Consider the following 22,537-nt stretch of genomic DNA (forward strand, 5'->3'; position numbering starts at 1 on the left):
GGTCTGAAAATAACAAAAGCACAAATGCAAATTAGTTATGCAAAGTCCATGGTTTGTGGTTTAAATGAGAAAGTTAGAAGGTTTTTAGGGAGGGGCAAGCAATTTCAGAAGTGCTCTTCCAGAACACAACAGGAAACATGACGAAATTGCCACCCTTCTCTCATCTGGTTCCAGAGCTGACATGGACATTCCACAGTTTATAGCACCATTTGCCTATCATCCCACCTAGAATAACTTCCCAAATTTTAATCCTAATCATGTTCCCTTTAAAGACAGGCAGAAAGGAGTTATGTTATCAGCCTACCTAGCAGTATCCTCTTTCTCCTTCCAGCATTCATAGAACTCTAACCAAGAAATGACAGCCAGCTTTTATTTCTTTTGTGCTGCCTTAGTCCACTGATTTCCAAACTGTGCCCTTTGGGATCTCATCCAGCTGATATTTCCACCTCAGATGCATCTGCAGAGGGCTTTGACCTCAGACCTTGGCAAACCATATACTGAGGGGGCACCTGGTCAGGTCACAGTGAGAACTGTGGGTTCTTGGGTGCTGGTATGCTAACAGAACTACCCTGTATTTGGTCAAGTTTCTGCTTCTTGTTCTCAGTTGGTTCAGGACTCTGTTCAAATAAGGTCATGCTGCAAGTTCACGTTCATGATTGCACCTTTGCTCCCACACCTCGCTGTGTCTGCCCTGCCCATGGGTCTTTGGTCCCAGTCTCTGTAACCTGTGGTCTTCCACCTTTGTTATTTTCATTATTAAAGTTTTCATTTTCAGGGCTAGACCATCGTTCCCATTCCTTATTTTGCCAGATCCATCCAAGCCGAGCAAGGGGATCAAAGCGAACTCTAAACTGCAATAGTGCCCTGTAGATCCAAGGAAGCGTGCAGACTACCTTGATTGCTGAAAAAATACCTCATAAAAAACAAGCAAATATATATTTCTGAAAAGCACATCTGAATGTCATTTCGATGCAAAAACACATCTTCATCAGAAAAAAATCAGGGTTTAATGATCAGAGAGTGAACAACTATCGTAATCTGGCATTTCCTATCAGTAAACTCATTATCCATTGCAGAAACACAGCCTGTTTGACAGCCCTGTGTTGTGTCCTTTTTCACTGATCCAGAAACACATGTCAAGAGAAACAGTTGTTTGATCAAAATTAACAGTTAGTTGCTAGCAAAGACAGGAAGAGGACCAGTCGGCTCACTGCAAATTGTCTCCTCCTGTTTTAAAAACAAAATTATTTTTCTCCCTTCCCTAGAATTTCTACTTGAATAAAAGACAGAGATCCCTGCTGTAAAATCACAGTATTTCATGGGGACAGAGTGCAGTCCTTCATTTCCTCACAAACCCCCTGTTCTAGTGGTGTGCTTTCCTTCCAGCAGGATTTCATCTGCACCAATTTAAATTTTCAGACTTCTAGACATAAGGGGAAATAAGCTTCCAGCATGACTCAATTATAGGAAGTTTGTTTTTCTTTGTCTCGTTAGGCTTCCTTCTGCCTGTTCAATATTTGGTTCACTCAGTTTTAATATAAGTATTTTCATTTAAAGAAATAAAATCTCCAAAAATTTTGGATAAGCCCCCTGGTTTATGTAACCCAGTTTAGATGAGACACTCAGTTAAATTTGAGACACATAAAAGATTTTCACTGTGCCTGGACAAAGAGCTGGTTTTATACATAGGGAATCAAGTTCTGGTTCTGCTGGCATCTGTATGGTTTTGCACTGATACCAGCACAGATGCAGCAGGCAACAAGGTGTCATATTGTTTGGCTGTGTGGTTTGCTATGTGTCTAAATAAGTCTTCATTCACAAACCCCTTTACCTCAGAATAAGAAAAAATTTGTTAATGCAATCTTTATGCTGATGGCCACCTACAAAAAAACAAGGACAGCATTGCACACACTGCCTGCAGTGTGATTTCCATGTTACAAGAGGAAAATCCTCAATCTTTGCAGACCAGGACCACAGTGCACTGCCCCTGAGCCGGAGGAGGTGAGGAAAGTACCAGAAATCAAGCTTATTAAAAACCTCTCCTCATTTTTGCATTTTGAACCAGCTCTGCCACTTCTCATAACTGCTTCTCCTCATAATTCTCTCTCTGTGCACAGAAGGCATTCCTACATTGCCTGGCATCACAGTATATAAATTGCTGTAGCTGAGATATGCCCACAAGGAAACTGGGTAAGAGTTCTTACCTCTTCTTTTTTCCCAAAGAAAACTCCATGACATAAAGGGAAGCTATTTCTCCCTGTAACCTTGCTGCCTGCTTAAGCCTCATACCATAAGCAAAGTGAAGAAGTTTGATTACTGGTGAGTAATCAAACCTACAGGCCGTAGGTCTAACACACTACCTGAAGAGTTTTGAGACTCAGCATCTGTTTTTCAGTGGTTGATTTTCTACACTTTGTCCAACACAAAATCCGTGAAACCATGTAACCCGGAAGATTTGGTACTGTTTCATTCTAAATTACACACCAGGTGTAGTGCACTGGAAAAACAGGCATTTAGAGCAGGGTAATGTTGAAGTGATGTGCCAAAATAATACTGGGGAGCATTATACAGCTACTCCTGTCTTTTTCCAGAAGAAATCTGAAGCTAGGTTTCTAATCATGAAACTGTTAAGAAAACATGGCATCCTTCAGTAAGTACAGAAAAGAACATTTTGCAGTAATGGTACCAAAAAATCTTTAGTCTTATTTATACTGGGCCAGGCTGATCTTAAAGTAATTAATATAAATCAGGAGTAGCAACATGGAATTATTCTGGATTTTCACTGGAATAAATGAGATCACAATCTGGCCTAAACTACTAATGGGAAATATAACCCTGACCACATATGAATGCAGTTACACCACAGAGTCCTTCATTACACTTTATGGACACTGACTTCACAGTAAACTGGCTGGCACCCAGGTGGAGTGAAATTTGGCCCATTAAACTTTGCCATAAATATATTCCTTACACAGCAAATGTTGTTGGACACAAAATAGAGATGGAAAGATTACAAGAAAACCACACCATCCTCTACTCAATGCAAGGCTGTTCCCTGTGCTCCATGTTTCAAAATCTTTGTTCATTTTGTGTTTAACGATTCAAGTGAAAGAGCTTCCATCACTGACCTTGAAAAGCTGTGTTACAATCCAACCAGAACTGTCTCCTGAACTCAAAGGCATAATGTAATAGTTTTATCACTTTATGTTTCAAAAATAAAACCTGCAATAAGAAAAATGTTTCTATTAATAGGAAGGAGCCATGTATTAAAGTTCAACAGCAATATATTGGGAAGAATACTATCTCCTGACTTCCAGATATCTCCCAAGAGGTGGCAATGAGTGGGTTATGTTGGTTCCAGCTGACAGCCTAAGACTGTCAGTCTCTCTTTTTCATTCAGATATATTTACTTGATGATACTTGCATTATCAGGCAAGGCATCGTCATGGTAACTCCAAATGCTGTCCAGTATTCAAAAATCACTGGAGTATATGATCAGAATGGTGGAACATATAGAGCATATTGAAATGTCCTTTACTCTCAGCTGGGAAATGAATGGTTTCTGATAATTCTCTAACTGAAAGAGAATAGTAGCCCTTGATGAGGCAGGTGAGGTTCAAAGGCAAGCCACCAAAACATCAGACAACCTGAAAAAATACTATACAAGAGCAGGAGAAATGATTGCTTGAAGAACAAAGTGGCATAAGCTATCAAAATCAAGCTCCTAAATGGATTTAAAATGTAATGAAAGGCTAATTAGATGGGCTGCAGTAACAATAGACAGTGTTTCCTTCCACTCTGAGCAGTATAAATTTACTGCTGAGACTCAGCAAAGCTCAAAAAAAAGTAGACAAAAGAAAAATGTCTCATGGACAGGCAAGAGAAAGAATATGCCACTTTCTTTTTTAAGAAGGTGGAATTGGCCCATGTAGAAACCAGAGGACAGACAAGGTGGTGCAATGCAGTGCAGTTCATGTACACCTGTATCATTTTGTGTTTCTCTTCTCAGAACAGAGCAGGTGTGCAGATTCTATCTATCAGTAGCTAATTTTAACTCAGATACCCTGTTTCCTTTGGTATATCCAAAACCTGAAAACCACAGGCTGAACTCTACTCCCATCAGATCTGTATGCCTACTAAAGTCATACAGGTCTTAGAATATTTGACAACAGCTCACATTTTGATACAGATTCATGTTGATTTCACTGTGTAGAAGATATTTCAAAAGCAGCAGAGCGTGGAACAGAACTTGGATATTCTGCTTTACAAGTTCCATCCTCTTTGGCAGTCTATCAGTCAGGTGTTGACAATCATAGATTTCAAACAGTCTTAAATTCAGGTCCCTTTCAAAGCCAAGGAGTGTTAAGATGTGTTTTTAACTTAAAAATTTGGTAAGGGAGCTGATTCAGCTAACATAAAGGAATAAGAGTCCACCAATGCTGCTAGAAATAGTAACTTATCTTATTTTGACATATAAGCTCTGATTTTTCTAATGCTTAAAGGTTCCTCAATCAATGAGGCAGTTGTTATTTCTGTATTTACACTGTACTGCACAGACACCAGCAAATCAAATATAAGCAAAGACAACTCTGTTTGCAAATCTATAGTTTTGTCCCTACTCTGCAAATTAACACTGCATGTGGATACATTTCACTATTTTATTTCCTCAAAAATAGGTTGACAAGGGCTAGGCTGAGTTTTCAAATCTTAAAACCCACGCAGACTCTTGTAAACATTTAATTTTTTTTTTGCAAAGCATCTATTATAAATTATTGTAAACAGTGATTTCCTGAAAGAAATTAATGTAAACTCAAAAAGAAATGGATTGAAGCGAACTATCATTCCCTTCTTCATCCAACCTGCGGGGTCCCTTGGTGACATCTGCCTGCACAGCTCTAATTATGAGAAGTCATGTGCCGGGATAAATGATGGCGTTCTCGGAAGTACTCGTGGCAAATGGGACACGTCAGCTTCTCCTCCCGCCTCCTCTTGCACTGGGATTCACTTGAGGAATATTCTTTCTTGTGATGTGACCGCATGTGGAAGACTAAATCAGATGTCATGCGAAAGGACAGGTTGCATTTGGCACACCAGTTCTGGGCAGCCACTCCAAAGGATGTGAAGGTGGGGGGAAGAAGAGTCAAGGAAGAAGAGGAGGAGGAGGAGGAGGAGGAGGAGGAAGTGGTGGTGGTGTTTTGTAACTGTCCTCCTGCTTGCTTGAGCCACGGTTCTGAGGTATACGGGAAAACATTGCTCCGAGTGATGCTTGTCTGCAGCATCTGAGCATTACACAAATCACTGACAAAGAACTTGGAATTGAGAAGACTGCCGCAGCACATGATGTCTGCGGTGGCAATGAAGCCAGACAGCTCCCCCAGGCTCTTTGTTGACTCACTCATGGGATGAGAAGAATTTACTGCAGCTCTTTCTGTTACGCACTTACTGGGCTTGCTGAAAGCACTCTTCTGTTCTCCTCGAGCTCTGGTGGGCCAAACAAAGGAGAAAGCACTACCAGAGGAGTTCAGCAACACTTCCTTTGACACCTGCTCTTTACCAAGTGGGGCCGTGCCATCCTCCTGCTCTGACTCCTGCAGTCTCTCATTCCTCAGCTTCTCTTTCATCCTCCTGACCTCAGTGAAAGCACTCTGCTTCTGCTCTAAAGCATCCTTCCTAGCTGACTGCCTCCCTGAACTAAGCTTCCTGAAAGAACCAGCCAATGCATGCTCTCCCCCAACCTCTTCCTTGCCCCCACAGTTACGTTCCTCAGTCAAGTTATTGGTTTTCTCCAACAGCACTGTTTTCCTGCTCCTGTTGCTCTCAGCCTCTTCAGACTTTGCTCTCCTTTCTCCAATAAGACCATGTGCATCATCTTTACAAGCTGCCATTTTGACTTCCAGGTCCCTTGCCAGGCTGTGGAAATTCGTGGTCTGGTCAGCTAGGCTGCCCTTTTCAGTTTTAGGGCTCTGGAAGTTTCTCCATAGCAGAGCACTCTTCTCTGGGACACAGAGGAAGCGGACATGGGACAGATAGGAATGCTCACATTTAAAGACTCGGTCACACTCTTGGCATCTCAACTCTGCAGAAACAGACAACAAGTGATGAGTTTTGCAAAGGTGGAATTATGGGTGAATGCAGATCCTGATCCTGTTATTGACACAAAAAACCAGGAACAGCTCTTGTGTCATACAAGGTTACACATGGTAAAACTAATGCCAGGGCAGAATCAGGTCCCTTCCTGCTATGCAAAATGGTTCATTCTTATTTGCTTCTATACTTCCGTGCTACTGGCAGAAATATTCCATTTAGCCTCTCAAACCTAAATTTTATTACATAAAATGTAATTATATTACATAAAAGTACATAAAATGGCCAGTACACCATGATCTAGATAAAACCATTTAGACTTTAAAATGATTTGAAGTCTAAACCCAGATTTGGGTCTACATTTCTTAAATAAGTCACTGGCTTTCATTCAGCATGAACGTTAAACACTATGTATCCAAGCAATAATGAGTTTTAGACCAGGATTCAAAGATTTTTACATGACTCTCTATTTTTAGGACACTCTGGAAGTTTAATATTGTTCAAAAATCATCTGACCTTAATGCCTGAAGCCCTTACTCATGCTCATTGGCAAGCTGTTATATGCCTTAAGGCACAAATGTCTATGGCACAGAAAATGATGTTCAAATTGAAACAATGCCACTGATGGGCAGGAGGAACAAGGAACACACTTTCCTTGTGGTCTTCAGACCCACTGCACATCTGGTTTATTGGGATGATTGACTGCCATGAACAGATGGTACAAAATTCAGCAATCAACACAAATATGGTACATCTTAACCCTTGTAAACTATATCCATGTTACGTTATTTCACCACACAGCAGTTTTACAGTGCAAGTGATGCCAGACAGCACCTGAGGCCTGGGATACATAGGAAACTTCATTAATTGGTTGGGTAGAATTAAAAATTCCTAATCTGGGACTCAGCACAGCTTACATCACTTCACAAACTACAGAAGCTGAACTTTTTATTAGAAAATAAGGCTGCTGAAATGAGTGGAACATTATACCTATGAGTTTAAAGTCTTGAGTCTAGATACAGTGTTTCTTGTGCAAGTAACACTCTTCCCTGGTGAATCCAAAGGGCCGGCAGTGTGTGTCCACACAGAAACTAACAGAATACCCTGAAACCAGCTGGAATGATTTAGTCCCTGCTATAAATGTGTCTGAATTAATTTAATACTAATTTACAGACAAGCACATTATCATATGAATTTGCTAATGCATATCTTTACCAATCTACACCTTTACTAACAAATCTATATAAACTTTGTTTAAATCAACTAAAGGGAATGTAGAAAGGGTTTTGTTCCAGTCTGACTAGGTAAAATTTGGAAAAAATGACAGCTGGAATCAGACTTGGTATGGACCTGACTAACTTGCTTGGTGTCTCTGGAATCTGGATTTTTAGTTTTGTAACAAATTCTAGGTCAACTTCTTTTGGAGCAATGAATTTCCAGCAACATCTCAGAAATTGAAGCTTGCTCTTTTCCTCATTTCCACTGTGTCCAACACTAAATAAGCAGACTGTGCTGCATGCAATACTGTTAGGTTTGTTATGTATTTTTAAAGATCTGCTCATTTACAAGATTAAAGCTGAACACTAGCCTATACCTGATTTGTCAGTGAGCTAAAAAAGGCCTATTTCCAACTGATACTTCGGACTTTTAGGACTCTAAGTTAGTGCATAGATTTCCATTGCATAGCTCAAGAATTTCAGCATGAATCCCTAGTGCACCATCCTCTGCTAGAAAGCGCCAATGAGAATGGCATTAAGACCTGCAAATTGTTTCTTGCTCTGTGCCTCTAGCTCAAACCTCAAAGCAGAAGGTCTTTTCTCTTAGCAGACCAACGAAGGATTTGCACATGTTTTGTATTATTACAAGACAACCACATAGTAAAGAAGATGCAGACTCCCTTCTGTCCTCAGTGATCCCTGCAATCAGCAATTCAGCACTTACCATTCAGGGGCCTCTGAGCTTTTATCTCATTGAAACCCAAGAGGCTGGAAAGCTCCTCATCATACCAGACAAGCAGCTCCTCATTTTTGCTGATTTTCCTGGTGGAGCGATAGTACAACTGACTGTTTTCCAAGTAAGCTTCCAAGTTCTGCTCCTTGCTATGGGCAGCTGCTTGTACCAGTCTCATCCAGGGCAGTCCTGTGGGACTGTGCACAGATGTAACATCCACCTGTGAGACAGGACACAAAGAAGGGAAGTCACAGGTCTCGAGGCCCAAAGCAAGATTTGTATCCAATCCAAGAACAAAGTCTGGTTTGTGCCTTGCACTGAGCATGTATGACAAAGCTGTGAGCCCAATACACCTGCCAGTGTCACCAAATCCAGAGGCATCCCAGGGAGAAGGCTTCCCCAGTGTGGGGGCTGAGAGCTCTGGGAATGCAGCTGTGTGGGAGGGAGGAGGGGACACCAATGTTCATGTGTGACCTCCCATGGCAAAGCCAGGACTGCTGTGCTGGTCAGTCCCCAGCCCTGTCCTGTGCACACCATCCCATGGGACTGTGCCAGGCGTGGATCACAGAGGTATAGGAGGTGGGATCCTCTCTAAGAAGGGGTCTCAATCCTTGGGATATGAAAAGGCGATATGAGTCGGGAGATGTGCCAGTGCTGTGACCTGGAGACTGAGATGTGCAGATCAGTGCAGTATGAAACTGGAAATGAACATACACTCAAGACAGTTGCATGTGGAGTTTTTCACTGACATAAGAGGATATGGATCAGTGGGTGTAAGAAAAGTCATGGTTATTTTATTCAATACCCCAAGTAAACATCTCCATATATGTTTGACTAGATTACATAAAATACAGATTTTAATATATACAACTAAGAAGCACTTATATAATGTCTTTCCTTTTTTTCAGAAATAAAATTATATTTTACCTTTGCTAGATTAATTTAATTAATTTCAAGGTATCTAAACAGATAAACCTCATCAGATCAATATTTTTTGTTAAATAATTTCTGAGAGTTGCAAGGGGTTGATTTGCTTTCAATTTGTGGGCATGCAGATATACCAAACAAATTAAGTTTAAAAACATTTCTCAGGTCAGGCACTAAAAAGTTTAAAAAATAATATTAAGTCTATTGCTCAAATTAAAATTCTGTTCTGTGTGTATATTACAGCATAGTCCTAAATCACATATAATTTTTACTCCACAGGATTCCTGAGTCATTTAGTCACAGGTTGACAAGTAAATAATGTAAGTACAAAACATTTGGCATTGTCTTCCTCACGCAGTGTGTGACTCCAATCTTACTTTATTACACAGAATAGGGAATTATTTATTTCTTTATAGGTTTTTCCTGGGTGTTTACCACAGCAGGTCTGTGCCCTCTGCAACATTTGAAAGGGAATATTTTCATAGTTTGAAGGTTGAAACACAGGGTGATCAAAGGCAACGTTTATATTCATAAAAACTAATTTTTGAAGCACTAAGTCATTGTTTAGAAAGGAAGAAGTTTGCAAATGAAAAATGTCTAATGACAAGTATGATCTAAATTTCACCCCAAGCAATGTATAGCTCTTTGTTTTCCACTAATTGCAGGGCAGCCATTCTTTGGTGTTCGGTACCAGAAACAATATTTTGGCTAATTATTTCTCTGGTTTTAACTGACTAGTACGTACCGTGAAAAGTTTGATCACATTAGTAGCTTGGATACAAGAATGAAACATTAAGAGAGCATTAGGATGAAAGTTACTTAGTGTAAGAAAGAAAATAAATTAGCATGCCCTGAAACTGGTTCTCTCTGAATGCCATGGTAATTAACAATGATTGAGAAATACAAGTGCCTGACAGCAACCCAGGAACACCCACCCACACACAGTGGCTGTAACTAACAGCTATGACAGAGGCTGTCATATTTTAGTTGCTGTGTTTCAGAAATTCCGAGCAGCCACCCGGTGCTCTAAGCAAAGTCAAAGGGAGCACAGCCCCTCAGGACTCCAGGGAAAGAGCTCAGTTAGCATCAAGTAGGTGAGGAGAAGTACCAGATGTAAGATAAGATCTGGGTGCTGCCAGCTAGAATCATGAACCAGCTTTAATTTTTCCATGTGTTTAGAGACACTAAATCCACCCTCTCCTAGAGGTGTCAATCGCCCAGATGGGCCCTTTGCACCCATGTATGAGGTAAGGCCTTCACAGCCCAGCATCTCAGTCAGAGCTGGGCTGCAGAGGAATGGGGCTCCCTTGGGAGATGCTGGAAGAGAGAAAATAAGGCTTTTCCTTGAAACCCCCAACAAACTGTAAGGGGCAGAGGAATCAGTGAAAAGAGCTACCTGTGCCAATGGCTGCCAAGGCATCTTCTTTGCCCAAGTGTACAAACTTGGCCAAGGAGATCAAATTAAGGTCTCCAAGAAAATTAGGAAAAAAAGATTACGAAGTTCTCCTTTGGTCTAAATAAAAAAGCCCAACATGATGAAACCTTTGTTAGAAATAACATTCCCCAAAGTCTTGCAGGAGTGCTGATGAACGATGATGAACAGAAACCTCAGTTGCAACAAAGCCACCTTGCCAATTCACTTTTGCGTGTGTTCTGTTTGTACTACACCCAGCAGAGCAAAACTCATTTTTTGTTTTGCACTTCAGTGTCACGATGACAACATAGCATCATGATTGAATTTTTAATTAATTACTACACACAGTTAGGAGCCTAATGGTAGTTCCTGATTTCTGGGAGGTTTACTTTTAATTATGAGTAGTTAACAGGATATGGGACTACCAATTGCATCTGAAACAGCTACTTGCACAGAATTTCATGTATTTACTGCCAAAAGACAGAGATCTGAGCCAACTCAGGCATCCAATTTCATTGCTGCATAGCAATTACTTAGCTCAAGTGTAGAAAAACACTAAAGCCATCCCTCTAGAGGGCTCTTCCAATGTAGAAAACCTTTGAGGCTCTCTCTACAGTAATTCAAAACTCCCAGGAGAAATACAGAAATATTCCAAAAATAAAGCCTTATTTCAGGGCAGGTCTCTCTCCAAAGAGTTTGTTGATCTCCTAGAGTACTAATAACACTGTCCAAGAAAGCAAACTTGTGCCAGAGACTCAAAACAGTCAGATAAACCCTGAAGACTCTACTTCTCTCTCTTAATTTGCTTAAAGCAGAAGTGTAGAACAGGTTATCTCCCAACAACTGTATCTTCCACATTACACATATGCCTTGGGATTTCTCTCCTCTACAGCACAGTAATCCTAGGCAAACCTGGATCTCTCCCAGATCCATCCATGCCATAGAATATGGGAAATTGGCTTTCCTCACACTGTAAAACACCTCCCTGTCTTCATCTAGACCAATAGTGACTGAAAGGCACTCCAAGTCCCAGAAAGCCAGGGTAAGTGGTCAGCATGATAAACAGCAGCTATGAAACAAAAAAAAATTGGGGAACTAGAGCTTGAGAGTTGATAGTCCATTACAATCCTGGGGTTTCTGCCTTTCCTACAGTGATTGAAAAGTGTAGCTGTAACACGGACATACAGATCTAAGGTGACTTTAGGAAGTCCATGTACTACCAGCAGTTAAGTTGTGGCTGCCCAAAGTGTGTGTGGGCTAGCTGCCTGACTGCCATTGTGGCTTCACTTTTAAGGATAACTGAACACACTGGGGTAGCAGCTGCCTAGATCAGTAAGTAAATGCTGTGAATGTACCACCTGCATGAACCAGTGCAACGGCACAGTCTTCCCCCTCAGTTCTCACAGGGCTGTCACACCTCCTGATAAACCTCCTTTGGCCTGACAAAAGGTGAACTAGAGGTTACTAAACTATTTGTCCCTCTTCCCTCCTATTCCAAGCCAGATCTGAAGCAGGTCATCAATCATCAGCATAGAAGTGGGACTTTGTATTCATCCTGCAAAGGACAGAGTTTTCCTTAGGTCCTTCCAGTCTACAGCTCATAAATCAGAAATGCACTGGCCCTTTCTTTGAAGGAGCTGTTACTTGTGCTGAACAAAACAAAAACCTACCCTTTGCAAAGTTACTTTCTCAGGGATGGTGTACCTCTTTTTGATAGGTCTAACATTAAACATTCCTATTTTTCTCATACCTTAAATACATAGTGGATGTTCCGTCTGTCAGAACACTTGAGAGCAATGAAAGCTACAGTGTCCAGCAGGGTGTTCTGGAGCATGCATGGTCCAAAAACAACTTCTTCAGGGATGTCTTGTGTGGTATGAACAGTAGCCAGTATGTCTGGAAAATGGTGATGCAGAAGCTTGTTGTCACTTGTCCAAAGGAATTTAGGCAAAGATGTAAGTTCCATTATAAACCTGTAAAAAACATAAGAAATCACATTTGGCATAGAGACAAAGTAGAAGGTGGCATCACTACTTGAAATATGAAGATTTCCAGGATCTGCAGGTAAACTGTATAAGTATGCCAGGACATTGTTGGTTACAGAGTTTACAGCTTTATTTACATCCAGTTCAGAATGAGAAAGATTACTTTGCACTAAACCAAAGTCTTAGGTTTGTAAACAAGTGAATTACTCTTCCTGGAATAGGCAGACAGTCCAAGAGTTCAACCGCTGCTCTCTACAGACAGGAGTAACAAGATTTGGGAAAAACAAGCAAAATTTTGAGTGAGTAGAACTCAGCATATTCTTAAGCATATTCTCAGATATCTTTCTTATTATTAATATTTTGCAAAAGTGTGAAGAAAGGTAGAGAAGGAGAAGAGCAACAAAATCAAGCAAGACTTTTTGAAACACATTTTGAAAAAGCTGTGCTTTTATGCTTGAGTGCAACATCAGTCTAGTTTCTGGTTAAGCTGCTACGAAACTAGGAATAACCTGAGTCCTGAGTCTATACAACCAGAATGCACAGAGCTTGTGGAAATTCCTGAAAATAATTGTTTTCATCCCACCTCAAAGTATATGTTGTCAGCTGTTGTTGAGAAAATCAAATCAGATTACGACTCTTTGCATAGTGATATTCCTAGCACAATGTTAGTAGAGATTTCTGTCTTTAGAGGATAAATTTTTCCAGCTCTGAATGTAGAATAATATATTTGTTATTGTAGATGCAACTTCTGCAATATAAGCCACAATGTGAGAACTCAGTATGTAGTGAGAAGACAGGCTTGAGTTATTTGTCATTCTAAGCCTCTCTGGGTTTCTAACAAAGATATTGCCATCTCCAGCTCCCAGCTGGAGGTCACGGAAAACCCCTCATTTACGCCATCAAGAGCTGGATCGGGTCCATTAGGCAGAGAAAATTAAAGAGAACAGCAACAAGCCCCGAAGAGGCCTTAGCCTAATAAATACTGAGATAGAAGGGCTGAAGATCTAGTCTAATCTTTCTCACTCTCTGCCAACAGAATTGATTTGTTACTCACTGACTCATGACTTAAACTGAAGTGGTATACAGTGCTCAGGAGAGTTGCACTGATTTAACTAAATCAGTTTCTAAATCAGTGTAGTTAATTCAGTATAATTTATTCCTTGTAGGCAAGGTCTAAGACTCTACCCTAAAAATATTAAAATACATGGTCAGACATTCAGTGTGTAGTAAACATCAGAAGGAGGAAGGCCTAAACCAGACAACCAAGGCAAAGAGTGGGATAACATATGCCCTCAAGCATCCCTTGAACTCAATATGACATAAGAGTTTGCTTGTTTCTAAATTACTTGTTAACTTAATATGTGATCAGACAAAAAATCTCCCAAACCTACATGTGTAAGTGCCAAAGTCTCAAAGTTTCATCCTGGCAGCTGTGGGAGCACAGAATTTGACTCTTGCATGGAAGGGTCACTTTTGTGAAAAGCTGTGAGAAGGATTTACTGTGATTACTCAGCAGATGGGACAGTGACCGTCAGCCTTGCTCCAGAGGCACTGGAAGATCCCTCTTTTCCAATCACGAGGCAAATGCACCATCTAGTGTCACATCTCAGCATCACACGGTGTCCCGTGAGCAAGCGAAGCGGGACATCCCCATCTCTGCTGCTGTCCGTGCATTGTACAGCCCCAGGTTCTGAACATCCTGTCAGGCAGCAATCGCTTCTCTCCGGAGTGGGTCACTCTCTCTGCCACCCTCTGCTCAAACAGCAGCTTGGGTGCCTCCTCAGCTACTGGGTTTGATAGGGTCTGGTCAGGGTTATGTCAGGTAGGGAGAGTCATTTAAATCTACAGTGTTGGCTTTTTGCAGTGTTGGCTGAAGATGTGCGGCTGGTACTTAGAGTGGAGAGTGGGGATACTCTACAACATTATTAGAAGAAAAAGGGTGAATTTTTTTCTACAGTCTTCAAATAGCATGAGAAAGCTCTTCCCTCTGCATCCACAAGATTTCAGCTTCTGTTACTAAGCCAAGCTCATTAGCTGAGGGATAACAGTGAGCAAACATGACTGTACTGCTGTCAAACCTGAGCTGCTACCTCTGCAAAGGGATGTGCTGCATCCTGTGGGTTTTCTGACCTGCCCTCATTCAGGGGTCTCCACTCCAAAGTGCAGATTCATCCAGGGCAGTACTGGAACAAGTCCAGCCTCCTGCACAGGTGAGGGGTGGCAGGGGGTTCTCTGGTAGCTGCTGCCCTTACCACAGAGAACTGAAATACTGCCAGAGGGCACCTGCTGGATTCTCAGAGAGGGTCAGCAGGAGTGTGACTACACCGTGGCACCTGCCAGTGCAGAAGGCGGCTGTGTAATAGCCAATGCATACCTCATACCTTGAAACCACCACCAGAGATCTCTGAGCTGCTGAAATACAGCAGCAGCACCCACAACACTCAAAACAGACAGCAGAAATTAGCTAGGGAAAAAAAATCATGTCTAAGTAGGCCAGAATATAAATCTAAAAGGTCTGAAATACCCTTCAATTTGGATGTAAATTTGAATCTCTATATGTTTTTCATCTGGTTATAATCTAAAGCCAAAATTTCTGCCACAGTCAAGATGCTTAGAGTTTGGTTTTTTTTTTAATAAAACCTCCCTTAAGTTTTCAGGAACTTCAGACTTGAGCCTGAATGAGAATTCTACAACAAACCATGAACCCAGTACTTGAGCTCTTGTCTAATAATAAAATCTGGTTTCAATGCAAATCTCACACTTTTGTCAACAGTCCTCATAGTCAAAGAAAATTCATTAAGAACTTGGAAATGGGCTCATAATGAGAAATGGAGAAGGTATGCTAGAATGCCTGCCATTTTAATCTGACAGGCTGAAGTAGGTGAATCATTCACATCCTTTCCAGTGAGCGAAGAAGAGAGAAAATTCTCATAACAGAGAATGACTGTTCCCCATGACTTCACCCAACTGATTACTCTTGTCTTAATGCCATTGATCTCCACATTTTGGCTACCTTCTTTAATGAGCAATAAATCTGCTGTGCCTTCATTTCTTACAGATTCACTAGCTGTTGTACATATGACTTCATTCACTCTTCTCCTACTACGTAGCAAAGTTTACAGAACTGTACCACAGGCTTCATTGTGAAGGTCAGATCTTCAGCTCTACATCCTGCAGGCAATGATATGCTTGGCTCAAACTGCCAGAGCTGGGAGTGCCATTGCTTCCCAGGATCCCCCCATACAACATGATCTTGCTGTTCCCACTCAGGTTCTGCACGAGCAGTTCCTATCCCTCTGGAATCACCCACAGACATCTCTGAGAGGCTGAAATAAAATGAATATTTATAGTGCTTTAGTAGCACATTAGACTCAGATCACCTGTTATGGGTACTCTCCATATTCTATCTGTCACAGATGTGAATTCTTCCTATGGATGAGTTTAGGGACTTGCTGTTTAATGGACTCTTCATCCTCCAGACAGTATCTGATGCACATATACCATGTCCCTGAGTGATGGATTTTGCATCTTGATTTCTGAGAAGTGTGACAGATCTGTCAAAGAACAAGGACCTATGGGCAGGCAACTCCCTATGGATTATGCAATTCTGAATGTTCCATCAAAAAGCACATTAAATACATGATGCTCACAGCAAATGCTCCCAGCCTGCTTGCCTCCAGAGCAGCACACAAATTGCTAGTCAACTTTTGGTTTCCTGAGTGCTCTTCAAGATGGAACTCTAAAGATAGCCTGCTCCTAGTCTCTCCCCCTTTCCTAACACTTGTATAGCATCCCATTAACTAATTAGGGTTACAACTTCTACCTTCCTGAAATGTGTTTACATAGCTCCTGTACCTCATGAGAAAAACATATTACCAGAGAGGAAAATAAAGGAATTTTCAGATCCCTGGTTTTCTACTGCATGGCCTTCAGATGTCACTGCAAGCTCTCCTAAGAAATGTCTGGAAATTCCCAAATGTAGAAGCACTGAGTTGAGAAAGAACTCCCCTGAATTCTATTTTCAGAGGACGTGACCCAATTCTCCTTGCCACAGTGACCACATTGAACTGTGGCATCATTTGGTGCTTCTTAGTGGCCCTAAAGGCACTTAGTAGCCCTGCTCAGTATTATGATCAACTATGCAAGTGGGAAGGAAACAAATTAATCACATTTGCAAGAGGGGAACAGTTTCAGCCAGAACTTATTTAGCTAGTTTTGCTCTTCACAATCAAAAACACAAGCAGGTAATAAAAACTATTCCTTTAAAATTAATTTGATTTTCAAAATTGTCAATAACTACTTCTCTTTCACCTTTACTTCCATTTTAACTATAGATTAATTTGCATATAGTTATATCACTTTCAAAGCAATTATCCTAGCTGGAAAAAAATGGCACAGAAGATACTCTTTAAAATAATTGAAAGTATTTGATCCTGGAAAGCATCACCCCACAGTCTCCCCAGCCATTTCTGTATCTACTCCAGACTTTCTCCAGAGCAGGGGTTAATGTAAATACTATAGCTCTGCATTTCCCACGTCAACAAAACTGAAAGCAAAAGAGAAACAGAAATATTAAATACTGGGGCCATCATTTCCTTCACCTTTTAATTTACTCCGTTCTGCTCCAAAGTGTGATGGCATTTTCCCTGAAGCACGTAACCTGTGACTGTGCCACTGCCAAAACTGCCTTCGATTTCAATAGCAGGTCTGTCGGCCTGAGGAATCCATGATCAGACGTGCAGTGTCATGCACAATAAACTACAGATAATAAAAGAATTGAGCTGATGCAGACAGAGTGGTTCTGTCTGCAGCATTTATTATTTTCTGTTGTTATAAAGAACTGTGGATTCTTTACACATGCAGGAAATTTCAAGGGAATACGAAATAGAAAAGTGAGAAAATCTATTCTTGTGTTTTATACAATTGCTTTTCTTCTATACCAGGTTTTCTTCTCCATTTATTTAAGCTGTGAACTGCAAAGCAGAAAAATAAAAAAAAAACTGAAGGAAACTGGCAGAGAATCAAATAAAAGAATGGAGAATTCTTGCTTTAAAAAATAATCTCAGAACCCATGAAACAAATCCTGAAACCAAACCCTGTTTCCTAAATTCAATCACAAGCTGAGAAGTCCTTCAAAAGCATGAAAAGTCTAAACAAGTAATTTCTTTTAGCTCATTGCTACTGCAAGACAAACTTTATGTGCTTCAGCTTGGGTGTAAGTCAGGTCTTTCTGAGCACAAAATTATTTCTTTGCACCTTCACTGATGAAAATCCCACACATATGAAGAAAATTTTACAAAAATACTTGGAGATACAGCTATGTGTTGCCATTCCCAGCTTTTCTGGGATGAAGAAAGCCATCTGGGGGTTTGGTTTGCTACCCCTCAGACAGATATTATGCCCCTAGGAGATCTTGGATTACCTTGGAAAGAATTTCTCTGGATTTTAAGAAAAACTACCCATACGTCACTCATTTCTGAGTCTTGGGTTTAGCAACCTGTCCATCTTTGAGATGGACATAAGACAATACACACCAAATTTCTGAGCTTTGATTATGCTCTTTCCTCTTTCCATTTTTACTGGCCACAGATTTGGATCCCAGCAGTGATCCTGCAGGGAAGCAAGAAGGTGGCTGATCCAGAGGTCCCTTTCCTTCCAGTGAGCCATGTCACATCCATGCATTAAGAACAGCCCAATTAGCACTGATGAGGTAAATGAGAGAACAATAATTAAACCTGTGGAGACTGGAATTTTTACCTTTTTTTTTTTTTTGCAGGGCTACAGTTGGGGCATATTTTGAGTACCTCTCTTCTCAGTTCCTCACAGCTCTTGATGCACTGCTCATCTAACATATCCCCTGTTCTCCTGGCATGATTCAGTCACACTTGCCTGATGTGCTTACCTGAGCTAGGCATCTGTGAAGAAGTAGAAGGAAATACAACTACGCATCAAGGAGGAATTTGTTGACTGCAGAGATGAACAGAATCTGAAAGAGTGGAATACAATCAGGACTGAACTAGCCTGATGCATGGAAATGGTCTTCCCTTGGCATTCCAGGCTTCCCCAGCTTTCTTTCTTCACACTTCTCTGTACAGCAGCTGCACAACTCTAACCTGACAAGCAGCTAAAAATAATGAGTAGAAATAGGGAAACTCACTGCCTAGATTGTTCTGGAATGATCAGGAGGCAGCTCGGGCTGTGGAGTTTGGTGTCTAGTTTGAGCTTTTAGAAACTGGGCCCTTACGGAGGTCTTATTGTGATTAGAGTCCTTCAAGTTTATGGGGTGCTCATGACTTTGTTATTGTATCATCCCAATACCTTCAGGGACCAGCTCTCCAGTTCTTACTATTTTAAGACTGTGTGGTCTTCAAATTCCCTTCCATCATCTGAAATCCCCAGTACATGCAATGTAAGCTGACAGCTGTTGATGCAGCATCATTATATCTTGGCTGGATACCCAGCCTAGTGAATCATGAAACTGCCAAATCTTTTTATTATGAACAATCTCTCAAACTTCTGTGGGAATAATGAAGAAGACAGAGCTAAAATCACTGATTGGAAATTAACAAATACCTCAAGCTCCATATTTGCTTTCAACAAGTCTTGTGACACACAGGAGCCATTTAGAAGTGGAAACTGAAAGAAAAACTTTCAGGTTTCTTCTTATTTTCTCTGAGAATAGGGAAGTTGAAGCGGCCCCTCTCCTGATGCATGGTAGCTGCCACACAGGCACACAGACCTCCCTCTCCAAAGCAGATGAAGACACATCATGTCTCCAAGACCACCACAAGGATGCAATTTCCAGTCTTTGCCTGATGTCCAGGAACAAAATGCCTGGGATTGAGCATCAAATTTGGTTTGATGAGAAAGTAACTGAGATTTGAACAAGTCCCAGCAGATGTACATACTCTCACCCCACTGGCTCTCAAATGGCAGCCCAGCACCAAACTTCCCTATGGTTTTTGGGATTTCCACACTGAACCCCTATTTCTACTTCCACTCTCTTCCATGGCCAGAAATGTGGTAGGTAGGAAAGGAATGGGCTGTCCCATACAGCTGGAAAGCCTGGTTAATACTCCCTTGTTGGGATGTGTGATGCAACAGTTGCTGCACAGTTCCACATGAAGTCTCCTTGGATTTAGCTGGAGGTTTTGAATCTGACAGAACATGAACAGGGCCACTGAGGTCTCTGTTCCATCTCTTCCAGTGCTCAACTACAAGAAATGGAGTGCAAGCACTGGGAGAACTCTTGATACTTCAAACTGGACAATGAGCAACAGTAATAGCATGCTGCATCCATTGGAAAGGATGAAGTACATTTATTTTCTGCAATCCAGATGGTTCAAACAGACTGGGTCTAGGCATTTGGCCTCATGATGCATAAAATGTCAATATTCCTTTCCAGTTGGGTTGGTCCCAAGGACAGAATGAATGCTTCTGTCTGGCACTGTGTCTGATCTAATGGACCCCGTTGGATGGTACTGGGCTGTACAAGTCACTCATAAATCAGACAATCCACCTGTGCATAAAGAGGAGATGACTATAGCTTCATAGTCTACCGGCTCTCAAAGACTTTATTTTTGTGTGAAGGGCTGACTCTTCACTGGCTTACAGCTGTTCTATTTACTGAAGCAGTGCATTTATCCACCACTTCACTCTTGTGGTTTCAAGGCCTAAGACCTAAAAAACAGGGTTTCTGTAGGACAAAGGAAAAAACTGGGTTTCTGTAGAATAAAGGGAGCTTATTTCAATTTTTCAGCCAGGATTGAGGAATATCAAACTGTGAATGTTATGAATATGTAATTTCAACTGCTTATACAGCTGTACATGCCATACACTGTATGGATACCTTTCAGTTCAGAGCTCACAGTATCTCATATCCAGGCCTGAATTGTGCTGGTGGTCACCTCAAAGACTTGGTCGGGTTTTGCACCTGCTGCTCTGGCATTGTTCACCATTCAGCAATTGACATAATGCTCCAAAACATCACAGGAAGTTTGAATTTTACAGGGACATCCAAAAAGAACAGAAAGCAAATGTTATTCCATGAGAGGGGGAACAAAGAAGGCAACCATTCATCTGTCACACAGTCTAGGAAAGTTACTTGTCACACAGATGTGTGTGCCTGCTTTCAGCAAAATCCTTGATTCACATAAACAGCAGCCCTGACCACAGTAATCTGTGCTAACACATTTGTTCTGACATAGATCTGTGCATTGGCTCCTTCACCCAGGCACCCATGCAGACAAAACCACCATTCCCTGTATGCAGCCACAGAAAATGGAGAAACAACAGCCAAACAAACAACATGATCCAAACACAAACAGCATCAATCAAACACAAACAGGCTGAACCAAACACAAACAGAATGAACCAAAATGTGTAACTTGTGAAAACAGTCATAAATATTTGTCTTCCTTCTTCATACAATTCACATTGATGTCTCTTTTTCAGAAATTCTTTAAAGTTACATTATCTGGTTCAATGTGAAGTTATATTAAGATATGATCCTATTTAAGAGTCCTGCTATTGACTTTGGCAGCTTAAAAAAAAAAGAAATATCTGTTCAAATGTTTCTTTCTGACAGAAAAGCATATACATGTGGTGTGTAAGCACATACATAAATACATAAATATGGAAACATATACCTCCACATACACATGTTCACAGCTGAACAGAGAGCCATACACACACCTATTTAAGCCATACATACACCTATTTATTTTTTGTGATTTGCATGTTCATAATTTGTATTTTAAAAGAAATATTTTTAAACAAAGATTAGTTACTTCCACATGGCTGGTGCTGAAGATTTGTTGAACAGTACTAAGTGGTATTAACTTACATTAATCTTATTTACATTTGTGCCAAACTTACTACATGATGTCAACTCCAATAAGAGCAAGTGACAGAGCTGAAGGACACTTCGCAAGGTGAAATTGTGGGAGGCAACATAAATAAGTTATTTTTCGCTACAATGAAACCTTTCAATTGAAAGTGATCTTTTAAATTATAATAGCCTTACCTAAAATAGTTTGTTTTCCAACAAAATATTTTGTTCTTTGACCTGATGTTTATCAATAGCAATTGCAGGTAACATAAGACTGTCCTGCAGGAAAATTATATTAACAGAATCACAGCATTACAGACATGGAAAGATCCATCTGTAAATACTAGGATTTAGCCAACTAATTTCTTTTGCAAAATCTTTGGTACACTCTGTAATTCTTATACATAATTTATTTTTGTACTTTCTCATCTGGTTAATTTACATTCAGCTAATAGGATCTAAATATTTTGACTTTATATTAGTATTTCTATGGCTACAAAACTATTTTCTCTAGAAAATTGTATCTCTAGAGTTCCATAAGGCAGCTTTATTTTGCTTTGAAATACTGGAAAATTGTTAAATGCAAAAAATAATTGCATTTTCAAATAACAGCTTATGCTTTGGTGTACTTTTATACATTAAAAATCATAAATTTAATCACTCTACCGCCAAAATAAATTCCTCTATTCCTCTCTCTAGTACCAGTTATACTTAATACATGGTAACAAAATCTGTCAAGTGTTACATTTTTAAAAGCCAAAAATAAGGGAAAGCTCCTGAGACATAATTGATTATTAAATTCTGAATTTCATGCATGACTGCAACTGCTTTTTATTTGAAAGCAACTATACTAAAAATACAAAACTATTAAAAAATCTGATCTTCCAGCAAGTTTCTATTGACATTTCTTTCAAATAGTAGCTGTCAGTTCACAGGAAAAAAAGTCATTAAAATGCTTCAAACATTTTCAGTGGACGGAATTCCTACAAAAACCTTTTAATGTAAAGATTTGAAAATTTAAAGATCAATGTGACATTTTAAAGTGACAGCAATAGCAGCTCCTAACTTAAGTGAGAAATTTCTACTACATGGATATCCATGATATAAGGAATACACACACACAGAGAATAACAATGAGAGCTATTCCAAACAAAGTTTATCAATTTCATAAGAGCAATTAGACCCTAGGTAAGTACCTAGAACAGCCACGATGCTCTGATCACCTGTCGAAGTTGGAAGGATGAGGAGCGCTGTAACCAATAAAAAGAGCAACTGATGCTCGAGAGTTCTCGGCGAGAGAAGAGAGCCGGGAGGGAGGAAAAGCGCAACCGCCGGCGGGGCTGCCGA

At 40.5% G+C, this 22,537-nt stretch overlaps 1 protein-coding gene across 2 annotated transcripts; it reads right to left on the reverse strand.

Annotated features, from left to right (window-relative positions):
- Window positions 1–4,520: 4,520 nt before the first annotated feature.
- Window positions 4,521–22,525, reverse strand: ZNF488 (zinc finger protein 488). Of its 2 annotated transcripts, XM_031063428.1 has the most exons (4): window positions 22,387–22,525; window positions 12,126–12,348; window positions 8,026–8,254; window positions 4,522–6,076 (listed from the first exon to the last, which is right to left on the reverse strand). In XM_031063428.1, the coding sequence occupies exons 2-4, from the start codon at window positions 12,339–12,341 to the stop codon at window positions 4,896–4,898; spliced, it is 1,626 nt and encodes a 541-aa protein (XP_030919288.1). In that variant the 5' UTR covers window positions 12,342–12,348; window positions 22,387–22,525; the 3' UTR covers window positions 4,522–4,895. The 2 variants fall into 2 exon arrangements, with proteins under 2 accessions (XP_005416544.1, XP_030919288.1); XM_005416487.2 differs by lacking the exon at window positions 22,387–22,525 and having other exon boundaries at window positions 4,521–6,076; window positions 12,126–12,345.
- Window positions 22,526–22,537: the final 12 nt, after the last annotated feature.

The sequence above is a fragment of the Geospiza fortis genome, unplaced genomic scaffold (assembly GCF_000277835.1).
Source record: "Geospiza fortis unplaced genomic scaffold, GeoFor_1.0 scaffold130, whole genome shotgun sequence".
Classification (NCBI taxonomy): domain Eukaryota; kingdom Metazoa; phylum Chordata; class Aves; order Passeriformes; family Thraupidae; genus Geospiza; species Geospiza fortis.